Consider the following 18,582-nt stretch of genomic DNA (forward strand, 5'->3'; position numbering starts at 1 on the left):
AAAGCTGATAGCTGAGGATGAGAAAAGATGAAAAAAGCTGAAACTAAAATAGCTGAAATAGCTTAAATTTTGAAGTTGAAACAGCTAAAATATTAGCTAAATGCCAAATTAGTCTAAAATACAAAAAAAACCTAGCCAAAAAGCTAGCATGTTGCTGAAAGAATAGCTAAACTTCAATATATCCTAAAATGAAAAAAAACCCTAAATTAGCCAAAACAGCTAGCGTGTAAATATTACCCTAACTCCAAAACAGCCTAAAAAAAACATTTTTAAAAAAGCCTAAATTAGCCACAACAGCTAGCATGTAGCTGAAATATTAGCTAAATTCCAAAATAGTTGAAAAAAATCTTAGTAAATGCCAAAATAGTCCAAAAAGCTTAAATAATGTCAATTTTTAAAACTTTTAAACTGTAACTTTTTAACATAATTATGAATAATAAAAAGGAATATAATTCCAGGATAAATTAACTTAAACCTTAAATAACTTTCAATATTTTACTCCCCATAAAAATATATTTTGTCAAAATTATACAAGTTAAAAATAAGCGCAAGATAACACCGAATCATTAATAACAATAAAATAAATTGATCTCGAGTGCCGGAAAGAATTACTCGAGGTCCGGGTAGAACTACCCGAAGGGCCGAATCAAGCCCCTGGGCCTTGACTCTGTTAGTGCAGAGCTTGAAAACATGACTTCCTCGCTCCAACATCTGCAGGGGGAACCGTAACCTCTGGTCTGCAGCAGCAGGTTTTTTTTATGCCCACATTTACCTTAAAGTTAGAAACCCCTCTCTAAGGCGGTCTCACACCACACGCTGGTCTCTGTGAGCCATTACTGCAGACACGATCCAGGGGAATCCATGCACCTCTCAGGAGAGCAGTAAGCTGTCTTGGCAGCCGCTGAGACACGGCTCTAACTCCAGCATGTCAGGTTGGACCGTAATTACACCTCATTTGGACATGCGCCCTAACGGAGAGCAGCTGCGAGTGTGTTTGTGTGTTTTTCTCAGTGTGTAGATAAAGGTTATGTGTACGTTTGGATGTGTAGGATGTGTGTGAGAGCCCTTTATCTGTGTGTGGTCTCTTCTGTCAGTGTGTTGGTTAGCTAAGTGCTATGCTGAGTGTGAAACTTAAGTCTGGACTGTCAAATACACAAACGCGGTGCTTTCTTATGTGTTCCAGGTTATCAGCGTGTTTTCATATAGGTTTCCTATATTTTTGTCAGTAGCAAACTCTGTGCACACATCATGGCTATAAGGAACCAGTTACTATATCCTCCGGTTGCATCTGCTCATCTTTCAGTCATAATTCTTGTTATTTTACAAAAATGCACAGGAAAGCATGTAGTGTTGATCTGCATAAACAGGGTAAACGCCGACTGTCTGTGACTCATCTGAGCTGTAATTGTTGTGTTTAGGTATCCAGTAACAAAGTGTGTTTTGACTTCAGTTGTTCTGACGGAGCCGCAGAGACCATACAGGGACTGGGAATCTATCTGGCCGTGTTATTTTAGATAAAACCTTTTTCAGAAAAACAAGCTCAGAAACGAGCGAGTGTCCCGTCTTTCGAGCTCGTAACCACAACAGTCGTCGTGTTTACGACCTGTCCCCGTCTAAACTGCTCCTAACCACACGAGTGAACATGCTAGTCCCTCTTGTCCCCCCAAATCAATCCATCGCTCATCCCTCTCCATCTTCCAAATACTCAGGCCACAACTGTAAGCCCCCCAAACACAGGCTCACTCCACACCCCAATCAACCCCACTCTCCCAGGGGGGGAGAGTCTTGAGTTTTCACTGGTCAACAGCTCATCTTTCCTTCCTGCAATTACGCATACTTGTGGGCTTTAATGGAAGAGGTAGAGAGCAGAGCTGCGGTCTGCGACAGGAGACGCTCTCCTCAGACTGTGGCTACAATCAGAAGCCCCTCCAGTTTCCCCTCTCAGGGACTGTCCTGAAGGAAAGAGTTCCTGTCTGTCTTCCCCTGACCCATGAGCAGCAGCCTCAGCTTTCCCTTTGTAGCACAATGGAGTCTCTTAATGCGCACATTCTCTGGGTGACAGGCTGCTTTGATTCAGCTGGATATGTGGACAGTTGACTCGTTTTTATACTCGCTGGTGTTGCAAAACCGCACCAGATTTTAAAGCTGAGGCCGGTGATAAGATTATTTGTGGCCATTCAGCATTTTCCTGGATTTTTAAAACTATTGTCAAGACTGCATATCATTTAAGAAAGAAAACTCTGCTCTCTTCAAGGATCCCGACAGTGAGTAAGGTTGGGCACTGATTGGGTTTTATTCGGTTCCAAATTGGTTCTTTGGTTTCGGTTCCTTATCGGTGCCAATTTCAGTACTTCAGTAATAAAAAATAATGCCTACATCTTCCCAAATCAACACATTCACAACTCGTCACACATTAAGACTTCCGTGTCAAAAATTGACATTTTGGGTGTTGTTGTTTTTTAATGTGCTGGACGTTCAGATGTTCAGAGCTCCACAACCTCCGAACCGCAAACTGGTGACCTGCCAACCTTCCACCGCACAGTGAATTCACTGCTGCCTCCTATCAAACATGTGATCCTGAGCTAGTCTCATAACGGTTTCTACTTGGAACCAAACTTCGGTGCCCAACCCTAACAGTGACCCACTGGGAGAGAGTCCGCCCTGAGACTAGAAGGTCGTGAGTTGAAATCCACGATCGAGTCTCACGGTCTTCCTGTTTGACTCTCAGCATTAAGGGTTGGACTGAGTAATTAAACCACCAAAGGGTTCTGTGTGTCTGTGGCTCACCGCGCCCCCATAGATGGGTCAAATGCAGAGAACAAATTTCACTCACTGAGGTGTGTGACAGTTAATAGGACTTTAACTAACATTAACTAAAGTAGTTTAGAGCTGGTCCATGCCTTTCATCACTGTGACTGATGTGGTGAAACTTTCAGAATCACCTTCTGAAGAGCCAATCAAAACGCAGACACACCTGCAGCCAGAAGACCAGAAATCAAGCTAGCACCAGATGTAGATGATGTTTGAGCTGATATATGGTTTAATTTATTGAATGATCTTCTGTTGATGGTTTTAAAAAATAATATGTGTCTCATTTTTTTCAAGTTTTTATCCACATTCAATTATTTAATTAAACTTAAACAGAACTTGAACTTTGTTCACTCTGCACTTTCTTTTCCTTTTTTTTTAGTCTTGTTATTCTAACATCACCTAAACTGTTTTTAGAAAAACCTCAACTTGTGAGTATAAAACAAATTGTGTTTAAAGCCTAAATTAATTATTTTTTGGTCTGTGCTAATTAGGGCTGCCACAATTAGTCGACTAATCAACTAATAAAATAGTTCCTTGTTTCAGATGCCGACCTCATTAGATTTATTCTTGTTTTAATACCAGAAACTAATGAAGGACAGAAGCTGCATGATTCATTAAAAGTTTAATAAACTATCATCTTCATTTTCTTTATTTTTAGCTAGCTTAAAGCTAATGATGGTTAAGATGTGTGCTTTACATCCACTTTGCGTATGACCTGATTAGTTGACTAATCTGAAAAAATAATCGATGATTAGTCGATTACTAAAATAATTGTTTGTGGCAGCACTAATGCTAATGTATGTACTTTGTTGTGTACTGCATAGCAATAATAGCAGTGGTGAAGCCGATCTTAGGAACTGTATAGAGTTAAAGCTTTGATGAAGTCCTGATTTTTGACAAATCTCATCCTCAGGTCCTTTGAGAAGCTTCTAATAATAGTTTTTCCAAAGACAAAAAAGCAAAAATTAAAAAACGAGTTCATTTTCCACATTAGTAGGAAGACTATTTCTAATTTACTGGTTTTATATATTTGTGTTTTTTGAATATTTTTATTAATTCATTAATTTATTTACTAGAATCTTCATATTGGTAGTTAGTTTAATGTTTGGTTACTTGTCAGAAGCAATATGTAGAGTTGGGGGTTTTGAGGATTATGAGACGCTGGTTCATCACAGCATTTTAAGGCTCCAGTTTCAGGTAAAGCCACAGAGAATCAGCAGCTCTGTGTTTTCCTGAGTGCACGACAAAAAGGAGCACAGATGTCCCGCTAAGACAAAGATGGTGTGTTTCTGTTGGGACGTTTATGATGTTTTTCCTTTTCCTCCACAGAGAGGATGAAGATGCTTCACACTGTGCTGTGCCCATCTCCACCAGTCTGATCAAGCAGATTCTCAGCAAAGCTGAACAGGAGGACAAACCAGAGCTTCTGCTGGCAGACTTTTATGGTCCAAAGACCCCCACAGACCCACCATGGCCTTACGTCACCAAAGACCCGGACAGGTGAGCAGCTGGAAGGAAGGAAGTCATAGTGTGATCTGTTTTGTTGAAACTACATCAGCTTCTTTCTTGAACTTTCACTTGTGTTTCACTTGTGTCCTGTGTGTAGGCAGCCTGACTTTTGGCTTCTGTTAAGCTACACAGCAGGCATGTAAGACGCATTCAAGAACACCCTAAATGTAGGCTTTTGAATGGGTGTTTGGTCTGGGGGGATTTTTTTTAAATTAATTTATGATGGATCCCCATTAGTTACAATCAAGCAGTTGCAACTCTTCTTTCTGGGGTTCAGACATTTCTACAAACCTTTTACATTTATAGATATACATGCAAGTATTAACATATAGAAATATTCAAAATAAAGTAATAACAAACAATCTTCACAATAAAATGCAATTGTTCAGCATTCATTTCAGATAAGTAAGTTTTTAGTGATGATTTAAAAATAACTTTTAGTAATGAATTCTAATATAGAATTCCTTTTCAGTCTTTTTGATCTTATTAGTTTTTGCTTTTGGTAAAGTGAAGCGACCGTCCTCTGCTTGTCTTGTAGAATAGTGATGTGTATTCTGACTAAATGTAAGTTTCCTATAAATAGTAAATGGTGCTTTTGTTACAATAATATAATTGTTTATGCATATGGTTGATACTAGCTCAATGAATGCACCCAAGTTCCATTTCACTCCTCTGCTTTGTAACTTTTGAACTTTGCTTTACGGTGTTGATGTGGCCGTGGACCAAATTACCGAACAGTAGTCAATATTTGAAAGAACTAAAGATTGAATTATCCGTTTTCTTGCTTGTGGTGCTAAAAAAATAGCATTTCTACTATCCATCTATCCATCTTCTTAACCGCTCCTTCCCTTTCGGGGTCGCGGGGTGCCGGAGCCCAACCCGGCTGCTGAAGGGCGAAGGCGGGGTACACCCTGGACAGGTCGCCAGTCCATCGCAGGGCCTCAATCACACACCCATCCACTCTCACATTCACACCTAGGGGCAATTTAGAGTCACCAATTAACCTATGAAGCATGTTTTTGGACGGTGGGAGGAAGCCGGAGTCCCCGGTGAAAACCCACGCATGCACGGGGAGAACATGCAAACTCCACACAGAAAGGTCCCAGCCGGGATTTGAACCAGGGCCTTCTCGCTGTGAGGCAAGAGCGCTAACCACTGCGCCACCGTGCAGCCCCGCATTTCTACTAGTTGTAGAAATTGCTCTAGCCATTTTAGTTATTATGCCATGTATGTGTTTTTCCTAAGTAAGTTTATCATCAATAACTATGCCTAAAAGTTTTCATTTCATTAATGTTCCTTTTACACTTAGGGTGGTGTTCACACTGGACAACCAGGGAGGGACTTCTCCTTTTTCTATTTCTACTGTTCACTCACACTTGTTTTCCACCTACAGCTGGAAGAGGCTTGATGCCCAATGGTGCAAATCCTGCAAATGTTGCTCTGAGCTTTTCTTTCACAGCTCTATTCTGATATAGAGCTGTGAATCCAATCGGGCACAAACCACAATTATTCATTTCTCCTCAATGATCAATGTTCAGACAGTTAGCACTTCTGTGATTTAAAGGGAATGTCTTCCATAGATTTCTACCAAATCCAGGTCCCTGATTGGTCAAAGTTTAAGCTGGTTTAACTTTTAACATGTTTTCTACATATTGTGCTACGCATGAACGTGAGAGCTTTGAACATGAAGCCTGAAATGTGCATTTGCATTGACTTTTCATTGGAAGTGGCCGATAGTTTGAAAAGCAAGAACAGACGGTAAATATTAATCCATTAAATGTCTGACTCAACATAATTCTTTTTATTTATTCTACTTTTTCTGCAAGTTTTAAAGCCACTCTGCTTGGAGTCTTCCCTGTTTTTCTTACTAATAAAGAAAGATTCTAACATCAATCCTCTTCAAAGTGCTGAATTGAGCAATCTGGCAATGCAAGGCCCTTCTCTTTATTGCCACATAATAAAACAATCATCTGCAAAGACGGAGCAGACATCAGCCCCCCCCACAGGCTGGAGGCTTGGCCCACCATGCCGTCACAGCCCCACTTTCACACTGGGGTCACACGGCTTTGCTCTGAGACCAAGTTTATCGCAGCATGTGGACTTGCTTGTTGTGTATATGTGGAGCAGGGACCAGTTTACATTTGCCACCCAGCAGAACTCATGTGAAACTGTCCACAGCTGTCACTCAGGAAGTCATGTTTAGTCACACAGCAATCACATGTTGATAGCAGCGGTGGAGGACGCAGCCACATGTCACCCCGCAGGCCAGTCAGTCTGCTGGACACATGAGTCACACGTCTGCCTGCGGTCGCCCGCTTTCCCTGTTCTCATGCCCACTGCTGCAAGGAAACTCACCTTTTGAATTTCCCACGCTGCATCTGAGGCCTTCAGTTCGCTCATTCACATCCTTTCAAAGCTGAGACAGGTTTTCAGTGGTATTGTACCTGGAATCTGCTTCTCTGAAACAACTTGAGGAAAAAAGCTCCAACAGAAATGAAATTCAAGCACAGGCGGAGCTCAAGGCTGAAGTGTCTTTTCTGGAGTGTCTGTGAGAGGAGTGTGTAAATATATGAGGGAAGTGAGGTGGGTAAGGCTATTTACATCCTTGTTTGGGTTTTTTGGGGCAATGACGCACCTTCATCACATTCATCAGAAGTCTGCAGCCGTTGGAGCTGATGCCGTGGATGAGCATTCAAACACGTCGAGCTGTGATGCTCCAGTTGTTGGGCTTTGACAGAAGCTGTGTATGCTCTGCCTGTTAACCGCTCACTGCACCAACGGGTCCAAGTTTCAGCCCAGTGACAGGAACTTGTGGTTTGTGAGGAGTTTGAGTTGGCAGGTCGCAGTGTGAGCCAGGTCCAGGTGGCCCTGAGTGAGAGCGAGCGGTCGTGTCTAAAGCCTTCAGAGTAAATTTGATCCAAATGTTTGTTTGGTTCTCTGCTCTGTTTAGCACTCACAAGACCATGATTGCAGTGCTTTGAAATGACTGCCATGTCAGTGGATTCATGGAAGGGCTTTTGGGTTTCTCCATCCGTCTGCCGTCTTGTCTCAGAACATACTCGTGTGATCCCACAAGCCCGCTCCACTTTTTCTCACAGTCTAATTGTGTTGCATAAATTGTTGAAAGGCTGTGTTTGTTTAGTCTTAGTGACAGCCATCAGTGAGGTCTGTCAGGGTAAAAATAATTGATCTGCATCATGTTTTGACCAGCCTCTAAAACCAGGTGCTGCTGGGTATTTTTCAGTGAGAAAGTGCAGCATCACGTCCGAGTGTCTGATTTGGCTCATGGCTGGGACTCACACACCCCCCAGATTTAAACCGCAGACCGGAAGATTCATCTATTTGGATTCTTTTGAATGTGATCAACCTGGTAGATTACATTTTCACTATCATTCTCTATCAGGACAACTAGTGTGCTGTTAGAGATGGTCAGATGTGTCGTGGGAAATGCGTCAATTTCTCCTAATCCAGGGGTCTGCAACCTTTAACATTTAGAGAGCATTCAGGTTCACTAACTGTAACCCCGTAGGAGCCACAGAGCCCTACTTCACCATGTAGAAAAAAGAAGACACGGATTTGTACTTATTGTCACAATTATGATACACAAAAAGTTTATTTCACATAAATCAAATGTATTCATTTTCATTTAAAATAGAAAATAACTTGTAGCTTTTGACAGAGATTCACATGACTTCCTTTCAAATCAAAAGACACTCTCACTAGAATCATGTCAAAGAGGCAAATTCAGCACCAGATCAGGGCTCTGCATCCTTTAACAGTAAAAGAGTAATCTTGGTTTGTTTTCTACTGATCAAACCCTAGAAGGAGCTGCGTAGTCTTACTTTAACCTTTAAGAAATTTAGATTTGTGTTCATGGCCTTCTTTTTTTTAGTGATACATATGAATTTTGTCAATTTTTTGGTACGAACAAAAGGAAAAATATAAAAAGGACCTAGAATCTCTCAATTTTTTTTTTTTTTTTATATAACCAATGTTTTGCAGCATAAGATAATATGAGCTTTTAACTCATAAAATATCAAACTATTTACCAAAGTTTTGCTTTGCATATAAAATCCGTTCATTCTGGAGGTAGAGTTGAACAAACAAGACATCTTCAGGTCAACACGGATCTGAAAACCCACATAGTTTATCATCTATGTGAACCTAAGCATCAATTTGTACATTTAAAGAAAATTACATTTTAATAAATTAAAATGAAAAACAATAGCTTTAATATTAGTACATTCCCCTATGGCTTTTATTTGAAAAATTATTATTGAAAACTATCACAAATGTATTTGCAAGATTTAAGAAAAACAGCTGCAACTTCCAGCTTTTTATGCAGCAACTACTGTAATAGAGACTGCTGCAGCATTAATTCAGGCTACAGAGTTTCTCTTTTTACATGTTCAGTTGCTGGTGTGGACCGTGACTCAAAAAAGGTTGAAAAACACTGAATCATTTCTGAAGATCACTATTATTTATTGAGTGTTTACATCACTGCAGCTGTTCTGTTCTCTCTGGAGTGACCCAGTGAGCTCTGTTCTCTCCACAGGTCAGTGATGGAGCCTTTAGCCCAGTGGGACAGCCCCATGCAGGTGAAGTTGTCCCGCTGGAAGTGTGGTCTGAACACCCTGCTGGTGGAGCTGCTGCCCTGGGCCCTCCTGGTCAACAGCTCTCAGTGGGACCTGTGGCTTTTCGAGGGAGAGACCATCGTTCTGCAGATACCAGCCGGCAAGGTCATCGTGCCGCCCAACTTCAAGGTGCGTAACGTTCGAGAGCAGCAGGAACTCAGGCCTTCTCACAGGTGCTCTAAGGTGACATGTTTTCATGAACCAAAGCAAAAAAAAAGGATGTCGCTCAGACGGCGTCTTTACCTGAATGACTGACCCCAGCAGGTCTTCACAAAGACCACAGCGTGACAGTGTGTCAACACAAGTTACAATAAAAATAATAAACCGTTCTGACAATAGATGTGATCATCATTTCACTCAGTCATCTGACATGTGTGCATTATGGAGGATTGATAAAACACATAAAGTCTCTTTATTTAACCCTAGAGCACTTTCGCCATAAAAAGTTACTCCATCACTTTTGCCGGGTAATTTTTACCTGATATAACATACCCAATAAAATAATTTGTCATAAAAATAGGTCCAAATATGTCATGATAAATTAGTGTAGTTTTCTTTTATTTTCTACTGTGGTTTATGAAACAAAATGGAAAATAAAAACATAGGAAGATCCTAAAAACATGCTTAAAAATTACACAAAAATAGGAATTTGAGAACTAAAAATGTCTAAAAAATAAATAAATAATGATACTGCAGATTCCTGAGACTTTACCCATGACACTCAGAAAAATGCCACATATTGAAAATCATGTTAACTACTCTTGCTCGTGTGAAAATCACCTGGTGATAGTGCTCTAGGGTTAATGTCATGGTGGTTAAAAACGAGTTTATTTTACTATTATAAGATCATCTTATCAAAAAAAAAAATAAAACATGAACAAAATGTAACCAACAAATCAATTATTTACACTCAATAAGAAACAAATCAGAATACTTTGAAGCTTCATGCAAAAGCTTCAGGTGAAACATTTTAACACAAAAACATTTTTTACCAAACAAAAGAACTCAAACTCACGACTGATCGCCGCCCCGCGCACGCGCGTACATGTGCAGCGCAACTCTCCTTTTCTCCCCTCTACCCCCAACCCCGCCCCGCTCTCTGCTCCTCTTTCTTTTTTTTAATGGAAGTTTTTGCATTAATCGTGTTCATAACTTCTCTGAAATGAACATCTGAATGATGGTCCTGTTTGAGCATTTCTGTGACCGTTCTAAAGATGAGATTCGTTCATGAAAGTCACATCTCTGCACAAACAGGTACGCTGTGGGAATCACCTGTTCTGTTCTTCTGTTCCTCCACGTATCCCATCATTTGGAAAGAAAGGATCCACCTACAACTTATCTCGTGTTACATGCCGCCGAACTGCTTTTAGCGCTCAAGCTAATCGAGAGAATCCGGTCGTTTTTCAAAGTAAGAGATTTCCAGGACTCAAAAAAAAAAACAAGTATAATTTCTTAGTTCCTCCGTGGTCTGGTGGTTACGGACCACTGCTTTAGAGCACAACCATGTGAAGAAATACGTGTCTCCTCTGCGGCACAGCACCCTGCCGCCAGAGGGATACCCACCCTTAAGTGACTACAGCCTTCTATTAAAAGAATAAAAAAGTTCAGACACTTTTGGACCACAGAGGGGATTGAATTCAGATTTGCCCATATATTCACTACATAGTGAGACCTGTGATATAATGAGCTCACCTGTCAGAGCAGCATCCCTTCACCCCTGCAGCCAGTGTGTGCTGCAGCAAACCCAGCCAAATCCTCTGCAGGGTTTCCTTTGGAGAGTGGTGGCAGGGCTTGGTGATGTGGTGGTAATGGTTCCAGCAAACAGGATTTTGCTGCAACCTTTCATGATCTTGAAGAACAATGAGGTGTCAACCTTTAATCAACACGTTTAATGTAACAGAAGCAGGACCACCTGCTGCAGTCTCAGACTCTTTCTCTTATGACCCTCCTGTTCTTCATGGAGCAGGAAGCCTTCCAGATCGGTGTCTACTGGGCCCCCACCAACACCGTGCACAAGTCTCCAGCACTGAAACTCGTTCACGACCTGACTTCTCCTCGATGGAAGGAGGGCTCCAGCTCGGTGGTGGTCACCTTGGATGAGGAGGGATTTGTGGATGTGGACATCACTCTGGGAGCTTCTCCTGGGAAGCAGAAGGTGAGTTATTGATGTGAGGTCTCTCTCACTGTCCTGTTCGCTCAAGGAAACATTTGAGCATTGCGTGCCAAGTTTTTTGTCTACGGTAGTTTTCTACTAGTCTAGCGCGGCTGATGTCTGTTGTTTCCTCCCAGCTGTGTCAGTTCTCTGTGTCGTCTGTGGTGAGACACGGCATTCAGATCCTGCAGATCGAGGACAGGACGATCCTGGTCAACAACACTCCTCACACCGTTCACTACAGCCCCCTGCTGACGGCTCGGGGACTGGGTGGGGACGAGCAGGTAAAGCCTCTGTTTTCTCCAGCGTTTGGATCCTCAGATGCTCACACTGGCCCTCACCAGAACCAGAACTGTGCTGGCTTCTCCTCCCATCACGCTCTCCCCGTCTCCTCCTCCACCCCTCTTCACAGGGACACTAGGCAAACACACTGAGTTTAAAAGCAGGTTTCTTGTCTGCTTTCATCTGCAGCGACAATGCTGTCATTTCATCATCATCCAGAACTTCTCCAGGAATAACGGCAAAGCTTACCATTTGTCTATATTTGACTAGAAACCTCTACCAGTTGGCTTTAAAAACCAAATAAGGGCCAGTGGGAGCACAAACACATGACTACCTTTCTAGCTTGGTCCCTGCAGTCGACTGCTGGCTGCTAAAACTGCGCAGCCGGAGCCCTCTGCTGCCAATTTCACTGTAGCTCAGTGGGAGAGAACACAGAGAATAAAAACTATTTGGTTTTTGTGGTGCATATTTAGTTGAAATAACTTTCATACTCGTCTCATGCTCTCCTCTCCTTTTTGTGTCTGCTGTTCTTACCTAAGTTTAAGTTTGTATAGCTATCAAGCGAAATAAACTAACCACAGTTCATTCAAAAATAGTTTTAAGGTTATTTTATGTGCTAAAAAGAAAAGTAAAGCCTGCCTGATCCTGTGAGTAAATAGAAAGTTGTATGTTATTGATCACTTCACCAAAAAGCTGAAGGTGGTGGCGTCTCGAGTAAAAGGCTCTTAAACAAAACTTAGTCACTCTTTTACAGTGACAGAGTCCTTAGGAAGGAACACCGATCTAAAGATACTTCACACAGTCTTCATACACATTACCGTCTCTTACCATCAGGTTACAGGTTCAGCTCCCACTCATTAAAACACCAGCTTCATTCCCACTTTCCTGCTAAACAGCTGATAAAATTGACTGTAACTGATTGTTGGTCTATTATTGTGTTTTCTGATTAATCTATTTATTTCTATTTTATGTATTTATGCTGATGAATGTGTTTTAACACAGTATGCCTGTACTTGTGCTGATGTTTGATCTGCAGATGAAGTTCCTGACAGATGAATAAAGTTTATGGGTCAAATCAGAATCTGCTTAAAGTGAACAAAATAGATTGAAAATGTAAAAAAATTGAAAGAAGTTTTAAACTCAGACATACATACTGAAAACTTGTAGGAATTATTGAAAATTTGAAAAAATAAAACTGAACATTTGAAAAAATAATATTGAAAAATAAAAAATATATAGAAAATTTAAAAAAAAATTGAAATGTAAAACTTGAAAAACTAAAAAAGTAAAAACTAGAACTGTTACCAATTAAAACAATGTTTTTTTACTTTCAACTTTACTTTTTTTTCCCTTTTTTTCTCTTTGTTTTCTCTTCTCTGTTTTCACTTTCAATTCAGATTGTTCAGTTTTCTCTGCTAAACTGATTTTACAATTTTACATGGGGGCGGGGCTTTGAGCTCATTGGTTATCAGGACATGTTTCCAATGGAGTGACTTAGAGAACTCTTCTCTACACATTTTCTACACTTTTCTCAGACACACGTGAATATTTTACATTTTTCTCTCATTTTTTATCCTCACTGTTCAAACTTTTATAGAAAAATAAGTCTAGCGTAAGGGTGAAAACAAGGATCTAATCACGATGAAGATTTATGTGACGCTGCCAAGCTGCATGTCTGAAAAACGGCGTGGAGGAGATTAATTGACAGGATCAACAGCAGTCACACTGAAAACAATCCACCAAACAGCGATTTGTCTGAAATCTACAGAGGCCTGAATATATGTTAGAGAGTCACTCATGTTGTTTTTGCTTTTTATCAATTATGCATTTATTTGTATAACATCTGTTATCATCTTGTCCCCTCACCTTTACTAGTCTGGATATTCTGTATGTTAAAAATTATTCTTTTTCTGTCGCTTTCTTTGTTTTTATGACGCCTATTGATGCAGTTATGTTGTCATTTAACTTCTTCAGGAAAGCGAAAGCATTTTTATTTCTTATTCACTGCTTTATCTTCATTCTCTGGTTCTCCTAACAGGTCTGTGAGGTGGAGGTGAGCGACGTGTTCCCCCTCCCTCCCTCTGCCACCTCTTCTCACGCCAAGCCCTGCTCCGTGCCGTACTGGGACCTCCTCCAAGCCGGTGACCCGGGCAGGATGGAGTTCCCTCTGCCTCTCAGACACATGCTCCTCAGCTTCCTTCCAGGACTAGATGTTACAGCTGGAAGCTCGGCCTGGAGCCTCCCCGCTCCCGTTAGAGCAGACCTCCCCAGGCAGAGCGTGTCTGTCCCTGTAGATCAGGACGTCCAGGGTGGCCTGTGCAGCAGGTGGGTGCAGCAGAACACTGCTGGTTTGCTGGCTGACACAGCCCATTTGGAGTAGAGCAGCAGATAAAAAGCCATGGTCACACTGTTGAGATGAAGCATCAACATTTCCACTGTTAGCCTCTCTCCTCGTCTCCAGCATCTTCTCTGATGTATTGATGTGTTAAAGCTGATCACTGCATTCCGCTCAGTGACCTTGTGTTCTGATTTTCAGTAGTCTGTGACCTTTTTCAGACCACCGACCAGTTGAAGATCAGACAATATTTTTATGGTCCTCTGAGTTTATTATTATTTTTATTTTTAATCTTCTAATTTTTGCAGCTGCTTCAAATTTAATTTGTACTTTAGATTTTGTGAAGAAATCATTCAAATGTGATCTAGATTTTCTCTTAACTCATGTCTGTCAAAGTGAAAGCAAAAAAAAAAAAATCAGAGTCTAACTTCAGACTCATCTGACTTTAACGGTGCGACGGATAAATACCAAAAAAATAAATAAAACTGGTATTTTCTTAATACGATAATAAATAAGACTCCATCATTTAACCAACTTTATTAGCGGCGTCCTTGCAACATTAGACAGCCGGTTGCTGTTGTTCAGTGCCTCCACAAACAATTATTTTAATAGTCGACTAATCACTGATTATTTTTTCCAATTAGTCAACTAATCTGGCCCTGCACAAACTGGATATAAAGCACACATCTTAAACATCATTAGCTAAAGTTGTTCACTTTAGCACTGATGGAAGCGTCTTTTTCCTAAAATATATAGCATTACCTGTGATAATGCTAGTGTGAATGCTGTAAGCTGAATTTGACTGCTGAAGATGCTGAAAATGATAGCTGAAAGTGCTGAAACTAATAGCCAGATATAATATTAGCTACATGCCGAAAAAGCCTTAAAAAATTACAAAAATCCTAAATTAGCCAAAATATCTGGCATGTATTAGCTAAACTCCAAAATATCCTAAAAAAACGTAATCCTAAAAGCTAGCAGAATGTCATTATAACTTTCAACTTTACTACACTGACTCCATATAATAGACAGTAACGACTAATCCACTATTAAATTAGTCGTTGACTATTTTAGTCGACTCATTGTGGCAGCCATACTGATGTTATGCATTTTTATTGTCAGTGAGAACAACTGTCACAATAAGTCCATATTTGGTAAAGACTCCTGTTTTTTGTAGGGCTGAGTTAACAAAACCTATTGATTTAGCACGTAAAGCTAAAGCTAGCTTGATGCTAACGTTTTATGGAATTTCTCATAGGACGGCTAATGCTAACACTTGGTCGACCTAAACATACATTCTGACTAAACTCACAGACATGAATTTTACAAACTCTTTCAAGGAAATATTAAGTAACTATTTGTGGTCTAAAACATTGTTTTTTTTTCTTCATACTTTCTTCTTCCTCTTCAATAAGGTGTAATGCTATAGTGTGATCGCCACCTAGTGTCCAAACTAAAACGTCCTCCTGGAGAAGCAGAACAATGTTTCCAATGTTAATGATCTGAACATTTTAGTTAGAACTTCTCCTTTAGAGAATCCATGTAACACTGGATGATATTAACAATCTCATTATTTCACTGATACATTTGGCTTTGCAGAGCCATCGTTCTTACATACCAGGAGCACCTTGGGGTGACGTACATCACCCTGAATGAGGACCCCTGTCCACGCATGCTGATCCAGAACAAGTGTCCTGTCCCGCTGCTCTTCAGGGAAGACGTCAAAGGTAAGAAGACGGCCGTTAATGAAGCCGTTCCTCGGAGGTGTTTCTTTTGCGTCATCAGTGTGCATTTCATGGTCTTAAATAGAAACTCCAAGGACTGAGGTGTACTCCCGCCGCCTACCTGCCAACTCTTCTCTGCACCACGAGCTCTACTACCACGTCTCTGGTTTCCCCGAGTGCAGGCAGAAAGAGACGCTGCCCACAGTGCAGCTGAAATCCACCTCGGAGCAGAGCCCCACCGAGTGGACCAACCCCATAGACATCAACTGGCCTGGCACCCAGGTAGGAGCCTGCGCTTCATTCCCTTCAACACAACATCTCTTTCTGGAACCGTCAGCCCTCCTGTCCTGCGTGTGTGACGGCTAACCCTTTTAATTGCTTTAAATGCCCAGTCAACAAGTTGACATCAAAGCATGTGAGTGAAAACGAGGCAGCCAGTATAACTGCTCAGTGGAGCCAGAGTTTACAATGTGTCAGTGGCAGGGTTGATGTTTTAAATTACCTAACTAATTACAACCAGACGCATTAGGGCTGTAAACCCCTTTAACCCCAATTTTCACATAATTTTTCCAATAGTTGAGCTCTATAATTGTAAAACAAGCTTGGCTGTGATGTAAAGGAGGAAAAAGGTTTTGTTTGGCTGTCCTGTTAGCTCATTAGAAATGAAAATAGCTCTGGTTGGTATCTAGTTAGTGCAGCGTTTGTTTTGTCTCTGTTTCCATGCTTGTGTGTGTCTGCTGGAGCTGAGCGGCGGTCCGGACGGCTGGTGTGGCCTGAGAGGCGTGTGTAATGTTTGGTGTTGTGTCTTGGCAGCGGCAGGTCAGGGTGACGCAGAGGCTGCATATCTCTGGTTACGGCGAGCTCCGGCTCTGACCTGCGTGTGAGGTGTTTCAGGTCAAAGGGCAGACGTGTTATGACTGCTCCATTCAGAGCTGATCTGCTTCTTCTGTCACCTGAGTGTCTGATCACTGCAAAGCCCCCATGATGAGGGTTAAAGCGAGACATGTGTTACCTCAGAACGGGCAGACGTTTGTACCACCTTCCGTAGTAATAAAATCTGTGTTCCTACAGGGTCTTCATTCATATTAGACAAACAATTCTTTCCTTTAATGCCAAAACTTGATAAAAAATGATCAATGGAGAAAATAAACAAGTCAGTAATACGTTTGACCTCCATAGAATTTGCATACAATACTCTATAGTAGGAGTGTCAAACTCAATCGCACAACGGGCCAGAATCCAGAACACACCTTAGGTTGAGGGTCGAACAGGATAAACATTTATTGAACAATCTAAAATTATATTTTTAAAACTTAAAAAACGTAGCTTTAACATAAATATGAACTAAAAACGCTGAAGATGAAAACACTGAAGTTGATAGCCAGCTAAAATATTAGCTATATATCAAATTAGTCTAAAAAACAAACAAAAAAAACGTAGGTTAGCCAAAACAGCTAGAATGTAACTGAAAAAACAGCTAAAACAAAACAGCCTAAAAAACTGAAAAAAGCCTAAATGATCCAAAACAGCTAGCATGTAGCTGAAATATTAGATAAACTCCAAAATAGTGTAAAGAATTCTAGTAAATGCCAAAATTGTCCAAAAAGATTGGAGAATGCAAGTTTTTAAAACATTAAAATGTAATGTTTTAACATAATTATGAAAGGCAGGAATATTAATCCAGGATAAATCAACTTAAACCTTAAATATTTTACTCTCCATAAAAATATATTTTGTCAAAATTATACAAGTTAGAAATAAACACAAGATAACATCAGGTCATTAATAACAATAAAATAAAATGATCTGGAGGGCCGGATAGAATTACCTGGAGGGCCGGATCCGGCCCCCGGGCCTTGACTTTGACGCGTGTTCGCTGCAGTTTATAACATTAATAAAATCACAACCATGAATCAGTTATACTTGTTTCCTATATAATATTAACATATTTATTTATAGAAAAGTTTGGAATGTTGTTTTATTTGTTGCACTTCATAAAAAAATATTTATACCATGACCTGGGTCTTATTTTTCTGATGATCACAGTTTTTTTTCTTTTTAAATCGGACCAAAATTAATCATTTTATGGCCATTTTACTGTGTCTGCTAGGCCATGTCTCATTGTTTTCATACCCTTCCAATATGGCCCCGCTCTTTGTGTATGTTGGACAATACTAAATATCCTGCTAATCACCTCTAGCATTATATAACTCAGTGGCCACTGCCATTTTACAAACAGAGACATTTAGGTTGTGGGATTTTGGTCCAAAACTTCATAATCATAATTGACACACTGCTGGGAACTTTTTTTCTTTAAAATAATAATTTCCATAGGGGGACTTTAATGATCAGAGTTGATGGTGGATATTTTTGCGATTAAGGAAACTACTTTTGGACTTTGTTTCTTTTAGACAAACTTTTGTTTCTTCATCTGGTTAAAAACGAGCAGAAAGAGGGGAACTTTCCCTCTGAAATGATGCTTTATGCCACGTTTGATGACATTTAGCATATACACCACTCTCAGTGTAGGGTTGGTATCTGTTACCATGACAACGTGTGATACTTCATATTAAACAGTCCACTTCTTGTGAAAAACAACCTAAAAGAATAACAAAATCAAAGTGCTAATAATTGATTAAATATGTATTTATTTTGGAAGTGACCATGATTCATGTAAGACAATCCCCTTTGAGGTGTCCATTATCAGAAATAAATGGACAACGCGGAGAGGAGGAAGGTTATTTCTGCAAAGTCGAGTATTATCCTTTACTTAACTCAGTCTGTTGAGATGAAGTTAATGATCTTTAAAGGTGCGTTCACACTGAACGGGACTGGTGCGGCGGAGACGGCCAGTTTCAATGCTAAATCAATGGAACGGCGCGATTTAAGCGACAGGCGCAAAAGTCTGCCAGCAGTTCGATTTGAGTAACAAGGCATGAATCAAGCGGCACGGGCAAAATTTAAATATGAAGTTTGACAGGTCGCCGCATCACATCAGCCAATCAGGAACTCAGCTTTGAGCATGTGACGTTTTCAGTGACTCAATCAGTGACTTTCCCTCCCGCAGTCGAGCTCAGTCGCTCGATATGGCGGCAGACAGAGAGCCGCCGCGGGGTGCGGAGGCTGCTGACTCAG

At 40.6% G+C, this 18,582-nt stretch overlaps 1 protein-coding gene across 1 annotated transcript in view; it reads left to right on the forward strand.

The window, feature by feature from the left end:
- The window catches only part of LOC112151829 (vacuolar protein sorting-associated protein 13B), a gene marked incomplete at its 5' end in the record, with an annotated part of 71,869 nt that overhangs the window by 39,272 nt on the left and 14,015 nt on the right, over positions 1 to 18,582 (forward strand). The window contains 7 exons of the mRNA XM_024280904.1: positions 4,141 to 4,311; positions 8,876 to 9,083; positions 10,921 to 11,109; positions 11,244 to 11,390; positions 13,427 to 13,713; positions 15,323 to 15,450; positions 15,533 to 15,729. Of these exons, the coding sequence (XP_024136672.1) occupies positions 4,141 to 4,311; positions 8,876 to 9,083; positions 10,921 to 11,109; positions 11,244 to 11,390; positions 13,427 to 13,713; positions 15,323 to 15,450; positions 15,533 to 15,729 (1,327 nt within the window). The remainder of the gene's footprint in view (positions 1 to 4,140; positions 4,312 to 8,875; positions 9,084 to 10,920; positions 11,110 to 11,243; positions 11,391 to 13,426; positions 13,714 to 15,322; positions 15,451 to 15,532; positions 15,730 to 18,582) is intronic.

This window comes from Oryzias melastigma, linkage group LG16, assembly GCF_002922805.2.
Source record: "Oryzias melastigma strain HK-1 linkage group LG16, ASM292280v2, whole genome shotgun sequence".
NCBI classification, from domain to species: domain Eukaryota; kingdom Metazoa; phylum Chordata; class Actinopteri; order Beloniformes; family Adrianichthyidae; genus Oryzias; species Oryzias melastigma.